The sequence below is a fragment of the Pseudopipra pipra genome, chromosome W (genome assembly GCF_036250125.1).
Source record: "Pseudopipra pipra isolate bDixPip1 chromosome W, bDixPip1.hap1, whole genome shotgun sequence".
NCBI lineage: Eukaryota > Metazoa > Chordata > Aves > Passeriformes > Pipridae > Pseudopipra > Pseudopipra pipra.
In genome coordinates this window covers 35,457,429-35,485,428 of record NC_087580.1, presented here as the reverse complement: position 1 = coordinate 35,485,428, position 28,000 = coordinate 35,457,429, and the positions used below count along the sequence as shown (strand labels likewise).

The window sequence follows — 28,000 nt, the reverse complement described above, 5'->3', positions numbered from 1 at the left end:
GGGTAATTATAGGTATGCTAGGTTGGTAAGATAACTTTATGGGCAACAGCTGGGTAACTGGGGAGATCGTGCTGGGGGCTTATTCCTCTCCTCGTTCCTCCCTTTTGGGTTTGTTCATTTTCTTGGCCACCTTTTTGTAATAAATATTGTTTTTTTCTGTTGAACTAGCAGCGGTGTCCGTTTTTCGTGTCTGTATATCTCAGACCTTTTCCCTGATAAAGTAACCCCTCCCCGATACACTCATGTCTACTTGGGACCTCCCCAGCCGCACTTGGCATTAATTCTTTCTTTCTCATGCTCTTTTCTGCTCTGACAAAAGGATCCACCATCTCTAAATCCACCCTTGAAGCCCTCTGAGGGCTGTCCTGTACTGTCCTCAGTCTCCACACCACTGAGGCCACAGCTCCTTAGCCCCTCTCTAGGGCTCATGTGCTTGAGACATTTAAACCCCATCTTGGGAGGTCTCTGGACACTCACTAATGTTTTTACAGATGAAAATATCGTGCTCATAGTCTAAGTAAATCACAGTTGCCATGAAAACCAGTATGCATTCCCACTGCTATGGTCAGTTACCATGGCAAATAGAATACATTCTCATTGCCACAGTCAGTTACCATGGCAACCATAATACATTGTCATTGCTATGGTCGGTTACCATGCCAACCATAATACATTCCCATTGCTACAGTCAATTACTGTGGCAAACAGAATACTTCCCACTGCTACGGACAGTTACCATGGCAACCATAATGCTTCCCACTGGTACAGTCAGTTACCATGGCAACCAGCACACAATCCAATTGCTATGCTCAGTGACCATGGCAAACATCACACATTCCCATTGCTACAGTTGTTTGCCATGGCAACCATCATACATTCCTGTCACTACAGTCGGTGACCATGGCAACCATCACACATTCCCATTGCTATGGTGATTTACCATGGCAACCACCATACATCCCCACTGCTGTGGTCAGTTACCATGGCAAACAGCATATATTCTCATTGCCACGGTCAGTTACCACAGCAACTACCATACATTTCCATTGCTAAGGTCAGTTACCATGACAACCATCACACATTTTCATTGCTACTGTCAGTTACCATGGCAACAATCATACATTCCCACTGCTATGGTTGGTTACCATGGACACCAGCATACATTCTCATTGCCAAGGTCAGTTACCTTGGCAACCATCATACATTCCCGTTTCTACGGTCAGTTACCATGGCAACCATCAGACATTCCTGTTGCTACGATCAGTTACCATGGCAACCATCATACATTACAATTGCCACGGTTGTTACCCTGGCAACCATCATACATTCCCGTCATTGCAGTTGGTTACCATGGCAACCATCACACATTTCCATTGTTATGGGCAGTTACCATGGCAAACAGCATACATTCCCATTGCTACAGTCGGTTACCATGGTAACCATCATACTTCCCACTGGTACAGTCGATTACCAATGGCAAACCACCAGACATTCCCATTTCTACGGTCACTTACCATGGCAACCATCATACTTCCCACAGGTATAGTCAGTTACCAATGGCAACCAGCATATATTCCCATTGCTACAGTTAGTTACCATGGTGTTGTGGTTTGAATCTTGTTTTCCCCCAGAGGCTAAAGAAAAGTGGTAGACCCCAAGGGGTGGAAACCCCTGGAAGTTTTGAAGTTCTGTCCAATGGGCGCTCCTGCAGAAATGTAAACATATCACAACCAGACCGGAAGAGATGAGTTGTAGTTTTTGGTTGAGGAGGGGTGGCCATGTTGTAGAGACACGAGGTAGGGGCTCTAAGCCCCTTGGGCCCTCTGGGGCCTCCCAGCCCCTGGCTGGGGGCTGCAGGGACCTGGAACAGCATAAAGCTGGGCTAGGTGCCTGTAGTTATGCTGGGAGATGTTTTCTCCATGGGCGCAGAGCAGCAGCAGGCACTGACCAGAGAAATGGTGGCAGAGAGCCAGAGATAAGAACCTGAACTGGAAGAGCAGCAGAAACAACACGCAGCACCGCAGAGAAGACTCCTGGAAAGGGAGGAGAAAGAGAGCCAGCAGCTGAGAGACAGAGTTTGGGGTAAGACTGTACCAGATCCCCCAAAACTCCCTTGAGACCCCTCTTGGAGAAGAGGGACATGGACTCCTATTTTGGAGAAGAGTTTTAGACATGCAGCACCGGAGAGAGAGAGGAGCTAAGAAGCTCAAAAGGGTCCCGGAGTTGGACCGGGACGGCCAGATGGAATGCGGGGGGAGTTGACCTTGGCTCCCCCCCTTGCACTGCTGCCGTGGTGGCAGCCTGAGAGACAGGGCACAGAGGTCCTGCAAGCTTGAATCTCTTGAGATACCAGACCGTCACGAAGACCCCCCTGTGTCTTCGTGATATGACGTGGTGATACGACCTTGTCTGGGGTTACGAAGCCCACGGAAGACCCCTTCGCCTGCGTCAAGGGGGCCGAGGGAGCTTGGTACCTCCCTCGTGAGTGCTGGCAGAAAGCCAGCCACAGCTGCTGCATGTGGAGAAGACAGACAGAACCTGCTGCCTTAGAAGATGCTGCTGATTAAGGACTGGAAGGGATCTGTCCTTCTTTCCCTCCTGGACTTTTATTTGGAGGGGAGAAGAGATCTGATCCACTGTAAATACTATATGTCATGGTAGAGATAGTTTGTGATCGTGTGTATAATGTGATATGGTATTTATTTGTACAGTCATTGTAATATATTCCCTTCCCCCACTTTGAGTCTGGTGTGTTTTGTCTGGAAAAACCCATCTCACATTAGGTTGAGATGTGGGAGGGGGGATGGAGTTAGGGAATTGGATTTTGGGGCTATCTCAAACCATGACAGAGGGAAAGTGAGGGAAAATGGGAGAGTGAGGGGAAAATAGAGGATAATGGGGGGAAATGAGGGAAAATAGGAGATAATGCGGAAATGGGAATAATGGGGAAAATAGGAGATAATGAGGAAAAATGGGGGGGAATGGGGGAAATAAGGGGAAATAGGGGATAATGGAGGAAATGGGGGAAAATGGGGGGAAAATGGGGGAAATGAGGGAAAACAGGGTAATGGGGAAAATGGGGGATAATGAGGGAAAATGGGGAAAATAGAGGATGAAGAAGGAAAATGGGGGATAATAGGGGAAAAATAGGGGGTCACTACAAGACCCCCCTTCCCATCAGACTCTGAGGCATCTCTGCTCTCACCTGCCTCCCCTTGCTGATTAATTAACCACTTGTTAATTACTAACAAGTAATTAACCCCCCAAAACCCACAGAACCCCTCCGGCAGCACAGCAGCTTTATTTTGGGGGGGTCAGTATGGCCTTGTGTCACCAGAGCAGAGCATCGGGGGGGCCAAGCAGAGCCAGGGGATCCCAAACTCCTTCCCAGGGGGTCCCACCCCCCTTTTTCGGGGGGTCCCTCAGGGCTTTTCCAGCTGGGAGTCGCCGGGGAGGGTCCCCACGTCCTGGTAGGTGGGTTGGACCCCCCGGGAAATGTCCTCATACATTGAACACTCGTCCAGGTTCAGCCCCTGAAAGCAGGGAAAGGGGGGGATTCGGGTCGGTTTGGGTGGGTTTAGGGGCTGATAGACCCCTCCGAGCATGATTTTGGGGCATGGAGGCCCCCGGAACGTCACCTCGTAGAGGTTTTCTTCCTCGCATGTGGTTTTTTCGGGGTGCAGCAGCTGCTCGTTGGCCCAGCGCTTCTGTGGGGGGGAACAGGGGGCATGGGGGGGGTTGGAGTGGCCAGGGGGGCTTTGGGGGCACCAGGGGGGATTTAGGGGTGGCCGGGGGGGGGGAAGGGAGCACAAGGGGTTTTTGGGGTGGCCAGGGGGGGTTTTGGGGGCACTAGTCAGGATTTAGGGGTGGCCGGGGGGGGGGGGGTGGGAGCACCAAGGGGGAATTAAGGGTGATGGGGAAAACTAGGGGTGGCCGGGGGGGGTTGGGGTGGCCAGGGGGGTTTTGGGAGCACCAGGGGGATTTTGGAGTGGCCGGGGGGGGTTTCTGGGGGCACCAGGGGGGATTTAGGGGTGGCCGGGGGGGGGGGGTTGGGGGGCTCCAGGGGGTTTTGGGGTGGCCAGGGGGGGGTTGGGGGCACTACGGGGTATTTAGGGGTATCCGGGGGGGGCTTGGGGGCACCAAGTGGGAATTAAGGGGTGACGGGGGAAAACTAGGGGTGGTCGGGGGGGGTTTGGGGTGGCCAGGGGGGTTTTGGGGGCACCAGGGGGATTTAGGGGTGGCCGGGGGGAGTGGGTGTCTCTGGGGAGGACTGGGGGGATTTGGGGATGGCAGGAGGAGATTGGGGAGAACTGGGGGGGAATTGGGGAGAACTGGGAGGTACGGGGGGTTTGAAGGGGTTTTGGGGCATCCGGAGGGGAATTGGGGGTACCAGGGGGGGTTGGGGGTGTCGAGGGGGATTGGGGTTACCCAGGGGGGGATTTAGGGGGACCTGGGGGGCAATTGGTGTCCCCAGGGTCTCAATTAATGTCCCCAATGTCCCAATTGGTGTCCCCAGTGTCCCAATTGGTGTCCCCAGCATCCCAGTTGGTTTCCCCAATGTCCCAATTAGGTGTCCCCAGTGTCCCAATTGGCGTCCCCAGTGTCCCATTTAGGGGTCCCAAAGTTCCAGTTGGTGTCCCCAGTGTCCCAACTGGGGGTCCCAGTGACAGAACTGGGGGTCTCAGTGTCCCAGTTGGTGTCCCCCTGTCCCAGTTGTCCCAGTGTCCCAGTTGGGTGTCCCAGTGTCCCAGTTGGTGTCCCCCTGTCCCAGTGTCCCAGTTGGTGTCCCAGTGTCCCAGTTGGTGTCCCAGCTGGTGTCCCCCTGTCCCAGTGTCCCAGTTGGTGTCCCAGTGTCCCAGTTGGTGTCCCAGTTTCCTAGTTGGTGTCCCAGTGTCCCAGTTGGTGTCCCAGTGTCCCAGTTGGTGTCCCCCTGTCCCAGTTGTCCCGGTTTGTCCCAGTGTCCCACCCTGAGCAGCAGCAGCAGCCCCGGCCCGGCCGAGCAGAGCAGCAGCAGCACCCCCTGCGCCGTCAGGATCCGGTTCTTGGTGCTCTCCCTCAGCGCCAGGAACGGGGCGGGAACCGGCTCTGCGGGAACGGGGACTGGGTAACTGGGAGGGACTGGGGTATACTGGGAGGGACTGGGTTACACTGGGAGGGACTGAGGTATACTGGGAGGGAGTGCAGGGCACTGGGTTATACTGGGAGGGCACTGGGTTACACTGGGAGGGACTGGAGGGCACTGGGTTGTACTGGGAGGGCACTGGGTTATACTGGAAGGGCACTGGGTTATACTGGGAGGGAGTGGAGGGCACTGAGTTATACTGGGAGGGCACTGGGTTATACTGGAAGGGCACTGGGAGGGGCTCAAAGGGGATACTGGGAATAACTGGGAGGGACTGGGGGGAACTGCAGGGCACTGTGATGGACTGGGGGGGCTCGTGGTAGCACTGGGTTATACTGGGAGGGGACTGGGATGGACTGGGAAAGACCAGTGACTCAGATGAGACCCCTCAGCCCCCCCTGACTCCTCCCCGAGACCCCCAGGACCCTCCCGAAGGTGCCGCAGGGCTGGGGGGCACTGGGATACCCTTGGAGGGGACTGGGATGGACGAGGTTAAACTGGGAGGGACTGGGCTATACTGGTACCATGCTGGGGGCACCGGGAGGGGCCGAGTGACCCGGGTGAGACCCCCCCGCGCCCCCCACTCACCGAGGACCCTGACGAAGGTGCCGCAGCTCTGGGCCGTCTCCCCCCCGGACTCCACGTGGCAGAAGAAGAGCCCGGAGTCGTTGTGGGACAGTTTGGGGAAGGTCAGGGTGGAGCTTCCCCCCCCTTCCTGCACCACCCGGTCCATCCGGCGGCCCCCCCGGGTGGCCACCACCTCCTGGGGCCAGGGGCAGCTCCGGGGGACCTCCCCGAGCCCGGGGGGACACGCCTGGAGCCAGGTCAGGGCGGTGTCGGGGGGGCCTCGGAAGTGGCACTCGAGGGTCAGGGGGGTCCCCACGGGCCTCTCGCGGGAGGGGGGCCCCCCCCACACCCGGAGCCACCCCCGGGGCGGGGCCGGGGAGCAGGAGGGGCTCGGGGGGCTCCCGGTGGTCACGATCACAGGGGTTGGCGTCTCGGGGGGCTCCGGGGGGGGAGGCAGGGAGGGGGTCGGGCACGAGGCGCAGCCTTCGGGGGGGGTCTGGGAGCACTGGGAGCCTGCGGGGACAGAGGGGGGTTATGGGGGGTCCCCCGGAGCTCCCCAACCCCCACGGAGGGTGACTGCCCCTCAGGGGGTCACTGGGGGTCCCTGTCCCTGCTGGAGGGGGGTCTTTGGGAGTTCCCAGAACTGTGAGGGGTCATTGGAGGACCCCCGGGATCTCTGAAGGTCCCCCAGACCCATCGGGGGGTCATTGGGGCCCCCCAGCCCCTCCCAGTTCCCCCCCTCCCCCCTCTCAGTTTCGGTTCCCTGTCCCAGTTTGAGGACAGGAAATACTGGGGGGGGGGGGGGGGTAGGCAGGGGACATTTTGACACAGGTGTGGGGGACAAAACCCGATGCTGAGACACCCTGAGACCCCCCAGACCCAAACCCTGAGACCCCCAGACCCAAATGGAGACCTTGGGATCCCTAAGACCCCCAGAACCAAATCCTGAGCCCCCCAGACCCAAACCCTGAGACTCCCTGACCCAAACTGAGACCCCCTGACCCAAACTGAGACCCCCAAGACCCAAACTGAGACCCCCAGACCCAAACCCTGAGACCCCTGAGACTCCCAGACCCAAAGCCTGAGATCCCCAGACCCAAATCCTGAGCCCCCCTGACCCAAACTAAGACCCCCAAACCCAAACTAAGACCCCCAGAACCAAGGCTCCCAGCCCCAACCTGAGGCCTTGGGACCCCTGAGACCCCCAGACCCAAAGCCTGAGACCCCCTGACCCAAACTGAAACCCCAGAGACCCCTCAGACCCAAATTGAGACCCCCCCAGACCAAAACTGAGACCCCCAGACCCAAATCCTACCTGCGAGGAGCAGGATGAGGATGAGCAGGGGTCTTGTGATCCCCCAGTTTGGGAGAGGCCTCCGATTTTGGGGAGCCCCCTCCATCCCCCCACTGTCCCTGCCGAGGCCCCAAAAACAGGAGATGCAGCCCAGTGACCCGGGAGGCCACACCCACCCAAAATTTCCCCGGGGGGAAGGGCTGGGGGCCACGCCCATCCATCCCCCAGACCTGCTGCCTCAAAATCCCCCCAGGACTTCTGAGGGGAGGAATTTTGAGGGTCTCAGGGGACTCAGTTTGGGTCTTGGGGTCCTCCCAGGTCCCCCCTGTCCTTCTTCCCTCCTGCCCCAGGCCCTGAGCTGAGGACGGAGAGCCCGGAGGACAAATCCCCCCGTGAGACCCTGGTGGGAGAGGCCGTTTTGAAGGGCTCCAGGAAGGCAGTGGGGAGGAAAAGGGCCGGAGATCCCCCCACAGGAGGGGCTCCAAAGCCAGCCCAGGGTGCTCTGAGGAGGGAAGAGCCAGCCTGTGCCGGGAAGGCGGCCGGAGATTCAACAATTGCTTTAGTGTAGAGCACTGTCCTGTCTTATCCTGTACTCCTGGTAGTTTTAGTGTTTCTATTGTGCAGTAAATAATTCTGATGAAGATCTTTTGTCTGATCATTTGGAACCCTAAATAAATTCATTTCTATCAAGAGATCTGATTTGCCATCATTAAAACCTGGGGGACAAAGGTGGTTCAGTCACACTTCTGTAATTCCTCTAAACTGAAACTGTTGGCATAATCCAAGGCTTGAGGTTGGATCCAGCAGCCCCCAGCACCCCACAGTAAGTTGGGAGCTCAGGGGGGCCACCCCCCTTTGCCAACCCTCCCTGTGCCCAAAGACCCCCATGGGACTGTCAGACCTGCCAGACCACCCACCCTTTTCCACCCTTCTCCCTGTTCCTCCCACTTTCCCATTGTCCCCTCCATCCCCAGCCCCCTCATGCTCAGTTTGGGGGTCCCACCCTCCCCTTTCTCCACTCTTCTGACTTCTCCCACCCATTTCCCATCATCTCCCAAACCTCAGAGCCCTCCCCTCCTCCACTTTTGGGGGGTCCCTCTGCCCTCCCACTCACTTTGGTGTCCCACCACCCCTTTATCCCCTCTGACCCCCCTTTTCCCACTGTCTGCCCCCTTCCCACCCACCCCCCTCACCCGAGAGCTCCTCACCCGCAGCCGGGGGGGCTCCCAGCACCACCAGTGCCCAGAGAAGTCCCCCCAGAAAAGGGGTTGGGTGGGGTCCTGAATGGGCTCTGAGTATGTTTGGGGGTCCTTGAGGGGCTGTGGGGAGGTTTTGGGGGGTCCCAGCACCTTTTAGGGTGAGTTGGGTGCTTTACTGAGGGGCAGGTGCCCTCTCAAAGCCCCCCCAGAGCAGACTGACACAGGGGGAACACAGGGGGGTCCCCATTTCTGATCCATCCCGGGACCGATTCTGCCCCCCAAACTCAACTCCACCCCAAACCCCTCCCCCACTGTCTCCCATAACCAGGACTGGGGAGAACTGGGAAGGTTTACTGGGATCACTGGAAGCAGCTGGGTGGTGTCAGAATAAAAGCAGGGGAGGGAGGGACAGAGGACACCCCAAAATCCTTGTGGGGATGGGGGGCGGGGTCCAGCCACCGGCTCAGGAGCTCTGTGGGGAGAGAAAAGGGGGTGACACCACAGTGGGGGCCTCATGGCACAGAAACAACAGAGGGACATTGTGGAACCTCGTGGAATCAACAGGACATTACAGAATCACAGACTCAAAGAATATGCCAAGGTGGAAGGGACTCACCAGGATCATCAAGTCCAACACTTAGCCCTGCCCAGGACCATTCCCAAGAGTCACACCGTGGGTCTGAGAGTATCATCCAAATGCTGCTGGAGCCCTGGCAGCCTTGGTGCTGTGCCCACTGCCCTGGGGAGCCTGTTCAGTACCCTCAGTCCTGTCCCTGGTCCCCCCAGAGCAGAGCTCAGGGCCTGCCCCTCCTCTGCCCCTCCCCAGGAAGTTGGACCTGCATTGAGGTCTCCCCTCAGTCTCCTCCAGCTGAACACACCAAGTGCCCTCAGTGTCCTCACACAGCTTCCCCCCAAGGCCCTTCCCCATCTTTGTTGCCCTCCCTTGGACACTCTCCAATGGCTCAATCTCTCCCTTCCATTGTGTCCCCCCAAACTGCCCCAATGGTGCAGGTGAGGCCGCCCCAGGGCAGAGCAGAGCGGGACAATCCCCTCCCTGGCCCGGCCGGCCATGCTGGGCCTGATGCCCCCAGGACAGGCTTGGCCCTCCTGGCTGCCAGGGCACTGATGACTCAGGGCCAACTGGCCACCCACCAGCACCCCCAGGGCCCTTTCCCGGCACTGCTTTCCAGCCTCTCCTTCCCAGTCTGTCCGTCCATGCGGGGTTGCCCCATTCCAGGGCAGAATCCGGCACTTCCCACTGTTGAACTTCTCATGGTTGGTGATTCCCAGCCCTTGGATCTCTCCAGGTCTCTCTGCAGGGCCTCTCTGCCCTCAGGGGACTCAACAGCTCCTTCCAGTTTGGGGTCATCTGCAAACTTACTTAGTGTTGCTTCCAGTGCTGCATCCAAGTCATTGATGGAGATGTTGGAGAGCACGGGGCCCAGATGGAGCCCTGTGGAACCCCACCAGTGACCCCCATCTGATGTCACCCCAGTCACTGTCACCTTCCGTGCCCGACCCAGGAGCCAATTGCTCACCCAGCACAGGATGTGTTTATCCAGCTCTGGGCTGGACAGTTTGTCCAGAAGGATCCTGGGAGAGACAGGACTGAAAGCTTTACTGAAATCCAGAAAGATCACATCAACTGGCCTCCCTTGACCAGCCAGGTGGGTCACCTTGTCATACCCATAGAAGGAAATCAGATTTGATAGGCAAGACTTTCCACTCCTGAAGCCCTGCTGGCTGTGTTGTCTTTCAGGTGTTTTTCAACCTCTCCCAGAATAATCTTCTCCATAACTTTACCAGGCACTGAAGTGAGACTGACAGGCCTGTAGTTTCTGAGGTCCTCCTCGCCCTTCTTGAAAACCGGGACAACGTTCAGCAGCTTCCAGTCAGCCGGGACCTCTCCAGATTCCCAAGACCACTCAAAAATCATCGAGAGAGGTTTTCTGATGATATCAGCAGCTCTTTGGGGATTCTGGGATGAATCCCATCAGGCCCCAGAGATTTGTAGGGATCCAGCTGGAGCAGCAGATCCCACACAACGTCAGGGATAGCTGAGAGTTGATCATTCTTGCAGTCATGGTCCTGCAACTCAGGGCTCTGAGACCCCCTTGGTCCGTCATCCGTGTTGAAGACAGAGGCAAAGAAAGCGTGAAACACCTTTGCCTTGTCCTTGTCCCTGTGTGGGAGGTGACCATCCTCATCCTGGAATGGGTCAATGATAATTCTATACTTCCTATTGCCATTATTATATTTGAAAAGACCCTTTTTATTGTCCCTCACATTTCTGGCAGCTTCAACTCCAGCTGAGCTTTGGCCACACAGATTTTCTCCCTACAGTGATGAGCAGCATCTCTGAATTCTTCCCAAGTCACTTGACCTTGCTTCCACTGGGCACACACCTTCCTTTTTTGCCTCATTTCCAAGTCACAATGATCTGTTTATTCCATGAGGCCTTGCAGTGTCCCAGTGGCCCCTTTGGGTCCACAAGCCACTGCAGTGTCACAATGGCCCCTTGATTTCATGATGTTCCGCAGTGTCCCAGGGTTCCTCTGGCTCCAGGAGGCCCTGATGTGTCACAATGGACCCACTGTTCCATGAGGTTCCCCAGTGTCCCTGTGTCTCTTTGGTTCCACGAGGCCCTGGAGTTTCACCATGGACTTGATTCCATGAGGCCCTTCATTGTCATAATATCCCCTTGATTTTAGGAGTTTATGAAATGTCTCAGGACTCCTTTTGTTCCATGAGGTCCCACAGTTTTTACAATGGACCCTTGCTTCCATGAGATTCCACGGATTCCAAGGGTTCCTTCTGTTCCATGAGGCCCTTAAGTGTCACAGTGGCCACTTGATTGCATCAGGTTCCACAGAGTCCCAGGGTCCCTCTGGCTCCACGAGTCTCTGCAGTGTCACAATGGCCTCTTGGTTCCATGATTTTCCACCTTGTCATGGGTTTCCTTTTGCTCCATGAGATTCTGCAGTGTCCAAAATCCTTGATTCCCTGAGGTTCCGAAATGTCTCAGGGCTCATTTATATCCATGAGTCTCTGCAGCATCTCAATGGCCCCTTGATTCCATGAGGCCCTGGAGTGTTACCCAGGACCATTTATTCCATGAATTTCCACAGTGTCACAGAGTCCTTTTTGTTCCATGAGGCCCCTCAGTGTTACAGTAGCCCCTCGATTTCTCCAGGTTCTGAAATGTCTGAGGGTTATTCTGGTTCCATGCGGCCCTCCAGGGTCACAGAGTTCCCTCCATTCCAGTGTTCCTGGGTTCCTGTGGTTCTGTAGTGGGCTGACCTTGGCAGGACACCGGGTGCCCACCCAGCCACTCTGTCACTGCCCTTCCCAACCTGACAGGGGAGAGAGAATAAGATGGAAAAGGACTCGTGGGTTGGGATAAGGCACTTTACTAAAGCCAAAGTCAAAGTCTGTGCCCACCCAAGGCAAGAGGAAAAGAACAGGGTTTATTCTCCCCTTCCCATCTGTGCAAGTTTCGAGCTGGCTTCCCGCCAAGCCCCCGAAACTCGACAACAAGGACCCGCTTCCCAGAGAGGGAAGAGAAAAGAAAAGACCCAAGCCGCCAAAGCTATAGCAAAAATATATACATATATATATTTTACATATGAGACAGATACACAAAACGAGAATACCACACACCACAACTCCAGAAATCCCAAACAGCTCCCCAAAAAGGGAAGAGGGGGAGGAAGAAGGGAGAAGGACAAAAAGGGACAAAGACCGAGCAAGTCAACCAGCCAACTGAAGGCAAACTAGCAAAAATCTCACCACTTCCCTTCGAACAGGCAGGATGGCCAGACACGGCCCAGGGCTCTCCCCTCACGCGTGGCAGATAACGGCAGTCACTGTGGGCCTCAGCTCCAGATAAGCCCGACCGAAACAGGGACCCACCGCTCTCGAACCTCGCCGGAAAGGAAGAGGGAGAGATCCCTCCTGCTGGCTTTATTTATACCTCAAGTTACGTAAAGGAATAGCATGGAATACTTCCGTGATCACTTTCCTAGTTCCTTCCTGGTTACAAGCTGGTCTCCAGGAAGGCCTAGAGTGAAACCATCACATCGGGATTCCCCAAGATGTTCCCGGATCAATCCCATGGCATTCCCAGGATTCCCCAGGATGCTCCCGGATCATCCCCGCAGCATTCCCGGGATTCCCTGAGATGCTCCCAGATCGTCCCCACGGCATTCCCAGGATTCCCTGGGATGCTCCCGGATCGTCCCCACAGCATTCCCGGGATTCCCTGGGATGTTCCTGGATCATCCCCACAGCATTCCCGGGATTCCCCAGGATGCTCCCGGGAGCACTCCTGAGTCATTCTCGGGATCCCCTGGGATGTTCCCAGATCATCCCCACGGCATTCCCGGGATTCCCTGGGATGTTCCTGGAGCATTCCCACAGCATTCCCGGGGATATTCCCGGTATTCCCTGGGCTGCTCTGGTTACCTGCCGCAGGACCACCGGCGCCGGGAGCTCGGGGGTGTCCCCGCAGAGGCCCTGGGGGACAAACTGGGGGGGGATACGGGGAGGGTTGGGGGGGGTCACCCCACGGGAGGTCCTCCCCCATCCCCCCCTTCCCGCTTCCCTCAATCCTGGGGGTTGGGGAATTCTGGGATTTGGGGTGTCCATGGCTCCCCTGTGGAATTCTGGGATTTGGGGTGTCCGGGGGGTCCCTGAGGAATTCTGGGATTTGGGGTGTCCGTGGGTCCCCTGTGGAATTCTGGGATTTGGGGTGTCCATGGGATTTGGGGTGTCTGCAAGCCCCTTGTGGAATTCTGGGATTTGGGGTGTCCGTGGGATTTGGGATGGCCACGAATCCCCTGTGGAATTCTGGGATTTGGGGTGTCCGTGGGATCGTGGAATTCTGGGATTTGGGGTGTCCGTGGGATTGTGGAATTCTGGGATTTGGGATGGCCACGAATCCCCTGTGGAATTCTGGGATTTGGGATGGCCACGAATCCCCTGTGGAATTCTGGAATTTGGAGTGTCCGTGGGATTTGGGATAGCCATGAGTCTCCTATGATATTCTGGGATTTGGGGTGACTGTGAGTCCCCTGTGGAATTCTGGGATTTGGGGTGTCCGTGGGATTTGGGGTGTCCGTGGATCCCTGTGGAATTCCGGGATTTGGGATGGCCGCGAGTCCCCTATGATATTCTGGGATTTGGGGTGTCCACGAGTCCCCTTGCGGAATTTTGGGATTTGGGGTGTCCGTGGGTCCCCTGTGGAATTCTGGGATTTTGGGTGTCCGGGGAATTTGGGGTGTCTGTGAGTCCTCTGTGGAATTCTGGGATTTGGGGTGTCTGTGGGATTTGGGATGGCCGTGGGTCCCCTGTGGAAATCTGGGATTTGGGGTGTCCGTGGGGGCTTGGGGTGACCCCAGGGGTCCCGTGGGGGTCCCATGGGGGTCTGTGGGTCCCTGGGGGGTTCTGGGTGACTCAAGGGGTCCTGGGGGGGTCTGGGGTGACACTGGGGATCCTGTGGGGGTCTGTGGGTCCCTGTGGGGCTCAGGGTGATGCTGGGGGTCCCGTGGGGGTCCCATGAGGGTCTGTGGGTCCCTGTGGGGCTCAGGGTGACTCTGGGGGTCCCTGTGGGGCTTGGGGTGACCCTGAGGGTCCTGTGGGGGTCTGCGGGGTCCCTGTGGGGCTCAGGCTGATCCTGGGGGTCCTGTGGGGATCCCCTGGGGGTCTGTGGGTCCCTGTGGGGGCTCGGGGTGACCCCTGAGTGTCCCCACGGGGGTCCCCATGGGGGTCCCTGTGGGTCCCACTGGGGCTCGGGGGGTTCCCTGGAGGTCTGTGGGTCCCTGTGGGGTTCTGGGTGGCCCTGGGGGTCGCATGGGGGTCCCGTTGGGGTCTGTGGGTCCCCATGGGGCTCTGAGGGTCCCCTGGATGTCTGTGGGTCCCTGTGGGGCTCTGGGTGACCCTGGGGGTCCCGTCTATGGGTCCCTGTGGGGCTCGGGGTGACCCTGGGGGTCCCGTGGGGGTCTGTGGGTCCCTGTGGGGGCTTGGGGTGACTCCGGGGGTCCCCTGGAGGTCTGTGGGTCCCACTGGGGCTTGGGGGGTCCCCTGGATGTCTGTGGGTCCCTGTGGGGGCTCGGGTTGACGCTGGGGGTCCCCATGGGGGTCCTGTGGGTCCCTGTAGGTCCCCTTGGGGCTCTGAGGGTCCCCTGGAGGTCTGTGGGACCCTGTGGGGTTCTGGGTGACCCCGGGGGTCCCTGTGGGGGTCCCGTGGGGGTCTGTGGGTCCCTGTGGGACTCGGGGTGACGCTGGGGGTCCCTGTGGGGGTCCCCATGGGGGTCCCTGTGGGTCCCACTGGGGCTTGGGGGGTCCCCTGGAGGTCTGTGGGTCCCCGTGGGGTTCTGGGTGACCCTGAGGGTCCCTGTGGGGTTCGGGGTGACCCCAGGGGCCCCGTGGGGGTCTGTGGGTCCCTGTGGGGGCTCGGGGTGACCCTGGGGGTCCCGTGGGGGTCTGTGGGTCCCGTGGGAATCCGTGGGTCCCCGTGAGGTCCGTGGGTGACCTTGGGTGACCTTGAGGGTCCCGCGGGGGGGTCCGGGGGTCCCTGGGGAGTCTCCGGATGACCCTGGGGGGGGCCCTGGGGGTTCTCTGGGTGCCCCTGGGGGTCCTGGGGGTCCCCTGGGTGACCCTGGGGGTCCCGTGGGGGGGGTGGGGGGTCTCACCCATGCCAGCTCCTCCTCGGTGCCATCCCCCCCCTCGAGCAGGGGGGTCTCCGGGTCCGGGGCGGGGTCAGCGGCCCGCGGCCGCCATGGCAGGATCCAGGTCCGGGATCGGGATCCCTGGGAAACCCCCCCGGGGGGGGGGGGGGGGCGTGGCCGGGTTGTTGTTTTGGGGCCGGGTTAATGTTTGGGCCTCCTGGTTAATGATTAGGGGTCTTAATTAATGATTAGGGGCCTTAATTAACGAGCAGGGGTCCGTGCCGGGGTGCCCGGGGTCCCGTCTGTCCGTCTGTCCCTCCGTGCCCAGCTCCACCCATGTTATGCCACCCCAGGACCTGCCCCGAGCCCAGGGTTGTCCCCCCTCTTTCCCCCCCGATTTCAGCCCCCTTTCCCCCACCGTGTGCCCCCCGTTATCCCTTTTCCCACCCCATTTCCCCTCCTGTCCCTCTCCCAGTGCCCGTCCCGTGCCCGGGACACCTCGTTTTCCCCCGTTATCCCCCTTTTCCAGCCCCGTTTCCCCCGGTTACCCCCTTTTCCAGCCCCATTTCCCGGTCCCGGTGCCCACCCCGTGCCCGGGGCACCCCATTTTCTCTCACGTTATCCCCTTTTCCAGCCCAATTTCCCAATCCCGGTGCCCACCTCGTGCCGGGACACCCCGTTTTCCCCCGTTATCCCCCTTTTCCAGCCCCGTTCCCCCCCGTTATCCCTATTTCCAGCCCCGTTCCCCCAATTATCCCCCTTTTCCAGCCCCGTTTCCCAATCCCGGTGCCCACCCCGTGCCCGTTTCCCCCGGTTATCCCCCTTTTCCCGTCCCCTTTTCCCGATATCCTGCCCAATTCCCGCCCCGTTTCCCTCCCCTGGCACCACCCCCCTGGCACGGGCCGGGCCATGGCGGCCCCCGGGGGCACCGCGGGGACATTCCAGGCTCTGGAATGCGGCGGCGACGACCCGCATTCCATGGGATGGGCTCCCATTCCCGTCCTGCGCCAGGTACCCCCCGGGAATGTCACCCGGGAATGTCACCCCCGTGTCCCTGGGGACAATCCCGATCCCCAAATACCCCCGGGAATGTCCCCCCCGTGTCCCCGGGGACAATCCCGATCCCCGTTCCCAGGTTTTGGGTCCCCATTCCCAGGTTTTGGGTCCCCGTTCCCATGTTTCGGATCCCTGTTCCCAGGTTTTGGCCGCCTGTGTTTATCCCGAACTTTTGGACACGGACACGTTTCCCGAGGCCGTTCGGAGCCGGGCCCGCCGGATCCTGCGGGAGATGGACAGCGGGAATATCGGTGGGATTTGGGAGGGTTCGGGGGCTTTGGGGTCACCGCGGAGGGGTTTGGGGGCTTTGGGGTCACCCTGGAGGGGTTTGGGGGCTTTGGGGTCACCCCGGCGGGGTTTGGGGGGGCTCGGGGGCTTTGGGGTCACCGCGGAGGGGTTTTGGGGTCACCCCAGAGGGGTTTGGGGGCTTTGGGGTCACCCCGGCGGGGTTTGGGGGCTTTGGGGTCACCCTGGAGGGGTTTGCGGGCTTTGGGGTCACCCCATCTGGGTTTGGGGGGTTTGGAGGTTTTGGGGTCACCCCGGCGGGGTTTGGGGGCTTTGGGGTCACCCTGACGAGGTTTGGGGGCTTTGGGGGCTTTGAGGTCACCCCGGAGGCGTTTGGAAGGTTTGGGGTCACCCCGGCGGGGTTTGGGGGTTTTTGGGGGCTTTGAGGTCACCCCGTCGGGGTTTGGGGGGGCTCGGGGGCTTTGGGGTCACCTTGGCGGGGTTTGGGGGGTTCGGGGTCACCTCGGCTGGGTTTGGGGGCTTTGGGGTCACCCTGACGGGGTTTGGGGGGCTTTGGGGTCACCCCGGCAGGGTTTGGGGGCTTTGGGGTCACCCTGGTGAGGTTTGGGGGGGTTGGGGACTTTGGGGTCACCCCGACGGGGTTTGGGGGGCTTTGGGGTCATCTCAGAGGGGTTTGGGGGCTTTGGGGTCACCCCGGAGGGCTTTGGGGGCTTTAGGGGGTTCAGGGGCTTTGGGGTCATCCCAGAGGGGTTTGTGGGGTTCGAGGGCTTTGGGGTCATCCCAGAGGGGTTTGTGGGGTTCGAGGGCTTTGGAGTCACTCTGGCGGGGTTTGGGGGGTTTGGGGGCTTTGGGGTCACCCCGGCGGGGTTTGGGGAGTTTGGGGGCTTTGGGGTCACCCCGGAGGGGTTTGGGGTCTTTGGAGTCACCCCGGCGGGGTTTGGGGGCTTTGGGGTCACCCCGGTGGGGTTTGGGGGTCCGGGGGCTTTGGGGTCACCTCGGCGGGGTTTGGGGGCTTTGGGGTCACCCCGGAGGGGTTTGGGGGCTTTGGGGAGTTTGGGGTTTTGGGGTCACTCCAGCGGGGTTTGGGGGTTTTGGGGTCACTCCGGTGGGGTTTGGGGGGTGCTGGGGGGGGGTGTCGGGATCCCGTGGGGTGCTCAGTGTGGGGGTGGGTGGGTGGGTTGTGGGGTGTCCCGCGGGGGGTCTGGTGATCTGTGGGGTGCCTGTTTGAGTTATGGGGTGCCCAGAGCCTTGGGGTGCCCTCAGAACGACCCATGGGGTGCCCGTTTGAGTTCTGGGGTGCCCAGAGCCATGGGAGTCCCCTCAGAACGACCCATGGGGTGCCCCTTTGAGTTCTGGGGTGTCCAAAGCCTTGGGGTGCCCTCAGAACAACCCATGGGGTGGCCGTTTGAGGTTTGGGGTGCCCAGACCGTCGGGATGCCCTCAGAACGACCCATGGGGTGCCGTTTGAATTATGGGGTGCCCCTCTGAGCTCTGGGGTGCCCCTTTGATTTCTGGGGTGCCCTCAAACAATCTCTGGGTTGCCCGATTGAATTATGGGGTGCTTGTTTGAGCTTTGGGATGCCCCCAAACAATCTCTGGGGTGCCCCTTTGATTTCTGGGGTGCCTGTTTGAATTCTGGGGTGCCCGTTTGAGCTATGGGGTGCCCGTTTGAGCTATGGGGCGCCCCTTTGATCTCTGGGGTGCCCCCAAACAGTCTCTGGGGCGCCCCTTTGATCTCTGGGGTGCCTGTTTGAATTATGGGGTGCCCCCAAACAATCTCTGGGGTGCCCCCAAACAATTTCTGGGGTCTCTGGGGCTCCCCTTCGATCTCCGGGGTGCCCCCCTGATCTCGGGGTGCCCTCCCAGGTGGGTACAACCACGAGCACCGATCCCGGTGTGTTCCCGAGCGCGTGTCCCGGTTCCTGGAGCGGCGGGACGGGATCCCCTCGGACCCCAAAAACATCATCCTGTGCAGCGGCACCGCCTCCATCCTGCCGGTCAGTCCCTTCCCTTCCCAAACTCCAGGGAATTCCAGCCTTGGAAAAACCCCCAGCCTGACCATGAGGAAAAAAAAAAATCCCACCGGTTGGAAAAGAAAAAAAAAAAAAAAAATCCCTCTTTTTTTTAAATTGAAGAAATTTAAATTTAAATTTTAAAAATTTAATATTTTATATTATGTTATGTCATAATATATTATATTATATATAGTTTTATAATTATATATATAATATATAATATATATTATAAATATATATATAATATTATCAATAGTTTTGTAAGTAAATATATAATATATATTACATACATTATAAATATATATAATATTATATATAGTTTTATAATTATATACAATATATATTATAAATATATATTTATATATATTATTATATACTATTACATTTATATGATATTTATGTATTTATAAAAATATATATTTATGTTTTTAGATATTATATCATATGTTACTTTATTTATTATATATTATATATATTATATATAAAATATATATATTTACAATATCTATATTTTTTATATATATATGTATATATATATATATAATTATAAAACTATAGAACTATTAAAACCGAAGGGGTCTTTTCTCCCTCCAAAAAAACAAAACTCGGTGCCGGACTCGAATAAAAAAGAAGGGGAAGTCCCCTTTTTTTGCAGCGAAAAGAAACCTTTTCAGGCAAAAAAAATGAAATATTAACCTTATCCCATTTCCCCGAGAATTCCATCCCTAAACCCCCGTCTCGACTGTCGAGAAAAGAAAGAAAAAAAAAATCCCTCTTTTTTTTTTTTTCTTAAATGGAAGAAATTTAAATTTAAATTCCACGAGTTTTATAGTTTTATAATTATATATAATTATATATAATTATATAAAAAGATATATATATTATTATAATCTATATTTAGATATTTATAAAATATATATATTATATATTATATATATATATTTTATATATATTATATATAATAAATATCTAAATATAGTTATTTAAATATTTCTAAACAATTCTACTCCAGCACCGAGTATTTTTTTTTCGGGGGGAGGAAAGACTCCCTCGGGTTTAATAGTTTTATAGTTTTATAATTATATATATATAATACATATAATATATATATATATAATATATATATTATATATGTAATAGTTCTATAATTACATATAATATATATAAAATATATATTTATAATATGTTATATATGCTATATCTATAATATATATAATTATAAAACTATAGATAATAAAATATAATATAACATGAAATATATAATATATATAATATATATATAATATATATATATTATATATATATTTTATAATAGTTTTTTTCTTTAGATAAGGTTAATATTTCATTTTTTTGTCTGAAAAGTGTTTTTTTCGCTGTAAAAAAGACCCCCCAGACACCCAGCTCTGGGACTCGGAGCTCTTCAAACTTCACCCCATTCCTATAAAAACACCACCCATATTTTTATTTCTCCTCCCTGTTCCTCGGGAATTCCAGCCTTAAACCCCCGGCCAGACCATCGGGAAAAGAAAAAAAATATCCCTTTTTTTTTAAATCGAAGAAAGACACCAGAAACTCGGGAAAAAAAAAAAATCCCTCTTTTTTTTTTAAATGGAAGAAATTTAAAATTTCAATTTCAATACCCCGCTGCGAACTTGGGGAGCAAAGAAAGGGGGGAGGGGTTTTATTGCGGATTTATTCAGGGTTTTTATTATATATGTATATTATATATATAATATATATATATTTATAATATATATTATATATATTATATATAATATATTTATAATTATAAAATTATATATAATATAATATAAAATATATAATATATATAAAATATATATTATATATTATAATGTATATAATATATGTACTATATATATAATATATATAGTATATATTATAATATATATAATATATATAGTATATATTATAAAAATATATATTATATATATTTTATATAATTATAAAACTATATATAATATAACATAGTATAAAATATATAATATATATAAAATATATATAAAATATATATATTATATATAATTGTAAAACTATATATAATATATTATATATAATGTATATATTCTATATAAAATATAAATATATATTTTTATATGTATATATAAAATATATTTTTAAAAATATACATTATTTATATATTTTATAATAGTTTTTTTTCTCCCTTATCCGGCCGAAAAAAAAAAAAAAGCCCCCCCCAATCTCCGGCTCTGGAACTGGGATCTCTTAAAACTTCCCCACATTCCTATAAAAAAAAATCCAAAATTTTTATTCCTCGCCCCGACGGGTCCCGTTGTCCCTCCTTCCCTCGGCAGTTCGTGCTGTCTCTGCTGGTCGATCCCCGCTCGGCGGTGCCCACGGGGGTCCTGGTGCCCGTGCCGGGCCCCCCCCTGGCCGCGCTGGCCGCGGGGCTGGCGGGGGCCGTGCCCATCCCGTACCCCCTGGAGGAATCCCGGGAATGGGCCCCGGACGTGGCCGCGATCCGCCGGGAGCTGCGGGACGCGCGGGGCCGCTGCACCCCCAAAGTGCTCTGGGTCGTCAACCCTGGGGACCCCACGGGTGAGTGCGGGGGGTTAAACCCGGCCCGGGGGGAGCTGGGAATGAGGAAACTTGACCTGGGGCTCGGTGGGAACGTTTAAACCCGGCCCGGGGCTCGGTGTCCCAATTAAACCCAGCCCAGGGCTCGGTGGGCACGATTAAACCCTTCCTGTGCCTCAGTTTCCCCAGTTAAACCCAGCCCGGGGCTTTGTGTCCCCAGTTAAACCCAGCCCAGGGCTCGGTGTGCCCAGTTAAACCCAGCCCAGGGCTCGGTGTGCCCAGTTAAACCCCTCCTGTGCCTCAGTTTCCCTGCTGGGCTCTGCCTAAACCCCCCCCCCTCCCGTGCCTTTGTTTCCCAGTTAACCCCTCCTTGGGCCTCACTTTCCCCTCTGGGCTGGTTTAAATCCACCTCGGGCATCACTCGCCCCTCTTGGGCTCCACTTAAACCCTCCCCGGGCCTCAGTTTCCCCAGTTCAACCCATCCCACCATTCCCATTCCCGTTCCCACTATTCCCATTATTCCCATTATTCCCATCATTCCCATCATTCCCATCATTCCCATCATTCCCATCCTTCCCGTTATTCCTGTTATTCCCACCCCAGGCCATGTTCTCAGCTGGGATTCCAGGCTGAGTCCTCATTATTCCCACTATTCCCGTTATTCCCACCCCAGGCCATGTTCTCAGCCGCCATTCCATGCTGGCCCTGCTGTCTTTGGCGTTCGAGGAGCCGCTGCTGCTGCTGGTGGATGAGGTGGGGCAGCCCCAGTGCCCCCAGTGCCCCCAGTGCCCCCCGTGCCCCTTGGCAGCCCCCCTGCCCTGGCCCAGTGCCCACCCCATTCCCAGGGCACTCTCTGCCCCATTCCCACCCCATTCCCAGGGCACTCCCTGCCCCATTCCCACCCCATTTCCTCCCCATTATCCCTTTCCCCACCCCACTATCCCAGAGCACTCCCTGCCCCATTCCTGCCCCATTTCCCCCCTAATTCACTTCCCCAGTGCCCCCATTATCCCTTTTCCAGCCCCATTCCCAGGCACTCCCTGCCCCATTCCCACCCCATTCCCACCCCATTCCCCCTTTTCCAGCCCCATTTCTCTGTCCAATTACCCATTCCATTCCCAGGGCACTCCCTGCCCCATTCCCACCCCACTCCCACCCCATTCTCGCCCCATTCCCACCCTATTCCCAGCCCATTCCCAGCCCGTTTCCCATCCCCAGGTGCACCAGGGCACTCCCTGCCCCATTCTCGCCCCATTCCCACCCCATTCCCCCCCGTTTCCCCCCCCAGGTGCACCAGGAACGCTCCTTCTCCCCGGATCGCCCGTTCGTGTCGTTCCGCCGGGCTCTGGCTGAGGCCGGGCCCCCGCTCTCCTCCTCCGTCCAGCTCGTCTCCTTCTACTCCCTGTCCAAGAGCGCCGCCGGAGAGTGAGCGGGAATGAATGCCGGGAATGGGATGTCCGGGATGGATCTCCCTGGGCTGAGCGCGGCCGTTCCCGCAGGAGCGGCTTCCGCGCGGGGTTCCTGGAGCTGGTGAACATCGAGGAGGGGGTTCGGGAGCTCTTCCAGCTGGCCCAGTCCATCCCCCGGCCCTGTGTGCCCGGCAGGATCCTCCTGGACCTGCTCATGGACCTGCCGGACCCAGCAGATCCCATCGCGAGGGCGGTGCAGGAGGTGGGAGAGGCTGCTTGGGGAACGGCCCGGCCCAGCCCATCCTATTTCTTATCCCACCCCATCCATCCCATCCCGTCCCATCCCGTCCCATCCCATCCTATCCTATTTCTTACCCCATCCCATCCCATCCCATCCCAGCCCCAGCCCAGCCCAGCCCAGCCCATTCCATTCCATTCCATTCCATCCCATCCCATCCCATCCCATCCCATCCTATCCTATTTCTTACCCCATCCCATCCCGTCCCATCCCATCCAATCCTATTTCTTATCCCACCCCACCCCACCCCACCCCATCCCACCCCATCCCATCCCATCCCATCCCACCCCATCCCATCCCATCCCATCCCACCCCACCCCACCCCATCCCACCCCATCCCATCCCATCCCATCCCATCCCATCCCATCCCATCCCACCCTATCCTATTTCTTATCCCATCTCCATCCCCATCCCATCCCACCCCACCCCAATCCCAATCCCAATCTCAATCCCAATCCCAATCCCATCCCAATCCCCATCCCACCCTGCCCCAATGCCATTATCCCAATCCTGTTATCCCATTATCCTGCAGCACTGCAGGTCCCTGTGCTGGGCACTGTCCTGGTCCCAATCCCATTATCCCAATCCCATATCCCAAAGGACCAGCGGAAGCTGTGCCGGGTGCTGTCCTGATCCATATCCCAATGCCATTATCCCAATGCCATTATCCCAATCCCACCATCGTGTGTCCCTGTGCTGGGCACTGTCCCATCCCAATCCCATTATCCCATATCCCACTATCCCATTATCCCATTATCCCATATCCCACCACCGTGTGTCCCTGTGCTGGGCACTGTCCCATCCCATTCCCGTTATCCCATATCCCATTATCCCATTATCCCTTTATCCCATATCCCAATCCCAGCCCCGTGTGTCCCTGTGCCGGGCGCTGTCCCATTATCCCATATCCCATTATCCCAATCCCATATCCCAACCCCAACACTGTGTGTCCCTGTGCCAGGCGCTCTCCCATCCCAATCCCATTATCCCAATCCCATATCCCACTATCCTGCAGCACCGCGGGTCCCCATCCCTGTCGCTGTCCCATCCCAATCCCATTATCCCAATCCCATATCCCAACCCCAGCACTGTGTGTCCCTGTGCCGGTCGCTCTCCCATCCCAATCCCATTATCCCATATCCAGCACCGTGTGTCCCTGTGCCGGGCGCTCTCCCATTATCCCATATCCCATATCCCATTATCCCATATCCAGCACCCTGTGTCCCTGTCCCTGTCCCATCCCAATCCCATTATCCCAATCCCATTATCCCAATCCCATATCCCATATCCAGCACCGTGTGTCCCTGTCCCGTCTCAATCCCATTATCCCATTATCCCAATCCCATATCCCAATCCCAGCACCGTGTGTCCCTGTACTGGCCGCTCTCCCATCCCAATCCCATTATCCCAATCCCATATCCAGCACCGTGTGTCCCTGTGCCGGGCGCTCTCCCATTATCCCATATCCCATTATCCCATATCCCATTATCCCATATCCAGCACCGTGTGTCCCTGTGCCGGGTGCTCTCCCGTTATCCCAATCCCATTATCCCATATCCCATTATCCCATTATCCCATATCCAGCACCATGTGTCCCTGTCCCTGTCGCTGTCCCATCCCAATCCCATTATCCCATTATCCCAATCCCATATCCCGTTATCCCGCAGCACCGGGTGTCCCTGTGCCAGGCTCTGTCCCGGAACGCTCGGAGGGTTCAGGATGTTCTGGGCTCAGTCCCCGGGATTCGCTGCCCGGCCCCGGCCGGGGGGCCCCGAGCCCTCCTACGGGTACAGGGCACGGACACCGACAGGGTAAGGGGGGGACTGGGGGCACTGGGGGCACTGGGAGGGACTGGGAGGGACTGGGGGAATGGGGGCACTGGGAGGGACTGGGAGGGACTGGGGGAATGGGGGGAATGGGGGGACTGGGATGGGGGACTGGGAGGGACTGGGGGCACTGGGGGGACTGGGGGCACTGGGAGACTGGGAGAATGGGGGAATGGGGGGACTGAGGGCGCTGGGGGGACTGGGAGGGACTGGGGTTGACTGGGATGGGGGACATTCCCACGGGTCCAGGGCACAGACACGGGACAGGAACTGGTACAGAGGGGACTGGGGGAACTGGGATGGGGGACTGGGATGGGGGACACTGGGGGACACTGGGGGGACTAGGGGCACTGAGGGAACTGGGGGCACTGGGAGGAGGGGACTGGGGGGAACTGGGGAAGTGGGGGGCACTGGGAGAACTGGGGGGAGAGAGGGAAGGGGGGGGACACACGGCCCTGCGGGGGGGGGATTGGGGATGGGGGGGGACTGGGAACGTGGGACATCCTGGGGACTCGGGACATATTTGGGATGTGGGACACCCTGGGAATGTGGGACATCCCGGGGACATGGGGGGGGGTGTCTGGGGGACTCGGGACATCCCGGGGACAGGGACAGGGACACCCTGGGGACAGGGAAAGGGACACCCTGTGGACAGGGGACACCTTGGGGACAGGGACACCCTGGCAATGTGGGACATCCTGGGGACATGGGGGGGCCTGGGGGACTCGGGACATCCCGGGGACAGGGGACAGGGACACCCTGGGGACAGGGACAGGGACACCCTGGGGACAGGGGACACCTTGGGGACAGGGACACCCTGGCAATGTGGGACATCCTGGGGACATGGGGGGGCCTGGGGGACTCGGGACATCCCGGGGACAGGGGACAGGGACACCCTGGGGACAGGGACAGGGACACCCTGGGGACAGGGGACACTCTGGGTACAGGGGACACCTTGGGGACAGGGGACACTCTGGGCACAGGGACACCTTGGGGACAGGGGACACCTTGGGGACAGGGGACACCTTGGGGACAGGGGACACTCTGGGCACAGGGAACACCTTGGGGACAGGGGACAGCCCAGGGACACCCTGGGGACAGGGGGAAAGGGACACTCTGGGGACAGGGACCCCCTGGGCACAGGGTCCCTCCCTCGGTGTCCCCCCCTGTCTCCCCCTTTTCCCCTCCCTGTCCCAGTGGTTCTGTCCCCCTGTGTCCCCCTGTCCCCCTATGTCCCTGTCCCTGTCCGTGTCCCATCTGTCCCCGTGTCCCCCCTGTCCCTGACCCTGTCTCCTGTCCCCCTGTCCCCTGTCCCTGTCCCCTGTCCCTGTCCATCTGTCCCTGTCCCCTGGCCCTGGCCCTGGCCCCCTGGCCCCTGTCCCTGTCCCTCTGTCCCTGTCCCTGTCCCCTGTCCCTGTCCCCCTGTCCCCTGACCGTGTCCCCTGTCCCTCTGTCCCTGTCCCTGTCCCTCTGTCCCTGTCCCTGTGCCTGTCCATCTGTCCCTATCCCTGTCCATCTGTCCCGTGTCCCCCCAGGCGCTGTCACTGTCCCGTGTTCGGTACCGGCGGTCGGAGGAGCTCCCGGAGGAGTTCCCGGGGGTGTTCCCGGGGGTGTCCCCGAAGGAGCTCCCGGGGGTGTTCCCGGGGAGCCACTTCGGGCTCGAGGGGGGCTCCCACCTGGGGTACGGGGGAGATGGGGGGGGTACCCAAAATGGGGGGTCTGGGGGGAAATGGGGGCACCCAAAATATGGGGTATTGGGGGAAATGGGGGCACCCACATGGGGGGCACGGGGGAGATGGGGGGTACCCAAAATGGGAGGGTCTGGGGGGAAATGGGGGCACCCAAAATGGGCAGCACGGGGGAGATGGGAGCACCCAAAGTGTGGGGTGTGGGGGGAAATGGGGGCACCCACATGGGGACACGAGGGAGATGGGGGGCACCCAAAATGTGGGGTGTGGGGAGGGGGAATGGGGGCACCCAAAATATGGGGTATGGGGGAAATGGGGGCACCCACAGGGGGGCACGGGGGAGATGGGGGGGGGCAAAATGTGGGGGGTGGGGGGAAATGGGGGCACCCAAATTGTGGGGTATTGAGGGAAATGGGGGCACCCACATGGCGGCACGGGGGGCCACCCAAAATGTGGGGTGTGGGGGAGATGGGGGAGTACCCAAAATGTGGGGTGTGGGAGGAAATGGGGGCACCCAAATGTGGGGTATTGGGGGACATGGGGGAGCACCCAAAATATGGGGTGTGGGGGGAAATGGGGGCACCCAAATGGGGGCACGGAGGGCACCCAAATGGGGGGTATCGGGGGGACATGGAGGGCACCCACCTGGGGTATGGGGGGGGCACACAAAATATGGGGTATGGAGGATATGGGGGGCACCCAAAATATGGGGTACTGAGGGAAATGGGAGGCACCCAAATGGCGGGTGTAGGGGATATGGGGGCACCCAAAATGTGGGGGACACAGGGGGCACCCAAAATGTGGGATCTGGGGGAGATGGAGGCACCCAAAATGTGGGACTTTGGGGTCCTCTTTGGGAGCTGGGGTTGGGATTTTGGGGTCCCAGTGTGGTGGGGGGGGATGTTGGGATTTGGGGGGTGGAAATCTGGGGTCCCATCAGGGTGTTGGGTGTTACAGGGTGGGATTTTGGGGTCTTGTTGGGGTGGGGGGTGTTGGGTGTTACAGGGTGGGATTTTGGGGTCCCATCAGGGTGTTGGAGTTGGGTGTTGGGATTTTGGGGTCGGGGGTGGGATTTTGGGGTCCCGTTGGGGTGGGGGGTGTTGGGTGTTAAGGGGTGGGATTTTGGGGTCAGGGGCTGGGATTTTGAGGTCCCATCAGGGTGTTGGGTGTTACGGGGTGGGATTTTGGGGTCTCATCAGGTTTTGAGTGTTAGAGGGTGGGATTTTGGGGTTGGGTAGGTTTGGGATTTTGGGGTCCTGTTGGGGTCGGGTGTGTTAGGGGGTGGGATTTTGGGGTTGGCAGCTGGGATTTTGGGGTCCTGTTGGAGTAGGGGGTGTTGGGTGTTAGGAGGTGGGATTTGGGGGCTGGGATTTTGGGGTCCCCTAAGGTGTTGGGGTCAGGGGGTGTTATTTTGGGGTCCCCTCAGGGGTTGGGGTCAGGGGGTGTTATTTTGGGGTGCCCTCAGGTGTTGGGGTCAGGGAGTGTTATTTTGGGGTCCCCTCAGGTGTTGGGGTCAGGGGGTGTTGCCTCCTGGGCTCCGCTGCCACCCCAATTTGGGGCTCTTTGGGGTGGGGGGTGGGCTCCAATTTGAGGGGTTCCCATTGCCCAGTGGAGCCCCCCCGGCCGGTGGGGTGGGATTTGGGGTGGGATTTGGGGGGGATTTGGGGTGGATTTGGGGCCGGAAGGATCCACGTGCCCCCTGGTGCCCCCCCCGGCCGGTGGGGTGGGATTAGGGGGGATTTGGGTGGGATTTGGGGTGGATTTGGGGGGATTTGGGGCCGGAAGGACCCAGGTACCCCCCCGGTGCCCTCCAGGCTGTCGCTGCTGCTGCCGCCGCAGACGCTGGAGAGGGTCCTGCTGCTCCTCACCCGCTGCCAAAGCCCATCCCAGCCGGAATGATCCCAAGGGACAGGAGCCCCCGGGCTGGGGAGGGACTGGGGGGATCCAGGGAGGGATTGGGGGGAGCCAGGGATGGATTTGGGGGATACAGGGAGGGATTGGGGGGATCCAGGGATGGATTTGTGGGATCAATGGATGGATTGTGGGATCCAGGGAT

General features: G+C 57.0%; 4 protein-coding genes across 5 annotated transcripts in view; 2 read left to right on the top strand and 2 right to left on the bottom strand.

Annotated features, from left to right (window-relative positions):
* LOC135405014 (zinc finger protein 418-like) overlaps positions 1 to 28,000 on the bottom strand; it is a 161,350-nt gene that overhangs the window by 85,290 nt on the left and 48,060 nt on the right. The window lies entirely within an intron of this gene.
* The window catches only part of LOC135404629 (zinc finger protein 883-like), an 82,706-nt gene that overhangs the window by 25,214 nt on the left and 29,492 nt on the right, over positions 1 to 28,000 (top strand). The gene's annotated exons all lie outside the window — the stretch shown is intronic.
* Positions 3,376 to 7,140, bottom strand: LOC135405507 (B-cell antigen receptor complex-associated protein alpha chain-like). Of its 2 annotated transcripts, XM_064640210.1 has the most exons (5): positions 7,005 to 7,140; positions 5,711 to 6,202; positions 4,967 to 5,085; positions 3,639 to 3,707; positions 3,379 to 3,533 (listed from the first exon to the last, which is right to left on the bottom strand). In XM_064640210.1, exons 1-5 carry the CDS (start codon positions 7,087 to 7,089, stop codon positions 3,423 to 3,425), a joined length of 876 nt encoding a protein of 291 aa, XP_064496280.1. In that variant the 5' UTR covers positions 7,090 to 7,140; the 3' UTR covers positions 3,379 to 3,422. The 2 variants fall into 2 exon arrangements, with proteins under 2 accessions (XP_064496281.1, XP_064496280.1); XM_064640211.1 differs by lacking the exon at positions 3,639 to 3,707 and having other exon boundaries at positions 3,376 to 3,533.
* Positions 15,760 to 27,878, top strand: LOC135404630 (alanine aminotransferase 1-like). Its single transcript, XM_064639364.1, has 10 exons — positions 15,760 to 15,861; positions 16,049 to 16,157; positions 18,019 to 18,149; positions 20,501 to 20,744; positions 21,397 to 21,476; positions 21,745 to 22,148; positions 22,223 to 22,394; positions 24,098 to 24,241; positions 25,792 to 25,937; positions 27,759 to 27,878. The coding sequence occupies exons 1-10, from the start codon at positions 15,760 to 15,762 to the stop codon at positions 27,841 to 27,843; spliced, it is 1,617 nt and encodes a 538-aa protein (XP_064495434.1). The 3' UTR covers positions 27,844 to 27,878.

Bases quoted from the DNA above. Each gene is read 5' to 3' on its own strand.
- LOC135405507 (XM_064640210.1), bottom strand. From the start codon at position 7,089: ATGGAGGGGGCTCCCCAAAATCGGAGGCCTCTCCCAAACTGGGGGATC. The intron at 3,708-4,966 runs GTGGGACACTGG...TCCCCCCCACAG, and splicing joins GGCTGCTGCTGCTGCTCAGG to AAGCGCTGGGCCAACGAGCA. The intron at 3,534-3,638 runs GTGACGTTCCGG...CCCTGCTTTCAG, and splicing joins AGGAAGAAAACCTCTACGAG to GGGCTGAACCTGGACGAGTG.
- LOC135404630 (XM_064639364.1), top strand. From the start codon at position 15,760: ATGGCGGCCCCCGGGGGCACCGCGGGGACATTCCAGGCTCTGGAATGC. The intron at 15,862-16,048 runs GTACCCCCCGGG...CCCTGTTCCCAG, and splicing joins CCATTCCCGTCCTGCGCCAG to GTTTTGGCCGCCTGTGTTTA. The intron at 20,745-21,396 runs GTGAGTGCGGGG...TTCCCACCCCAG, and splicing joins CAACCCTGGGGACCCCACGG to GCCATGTTCTCAGCCGCCAT.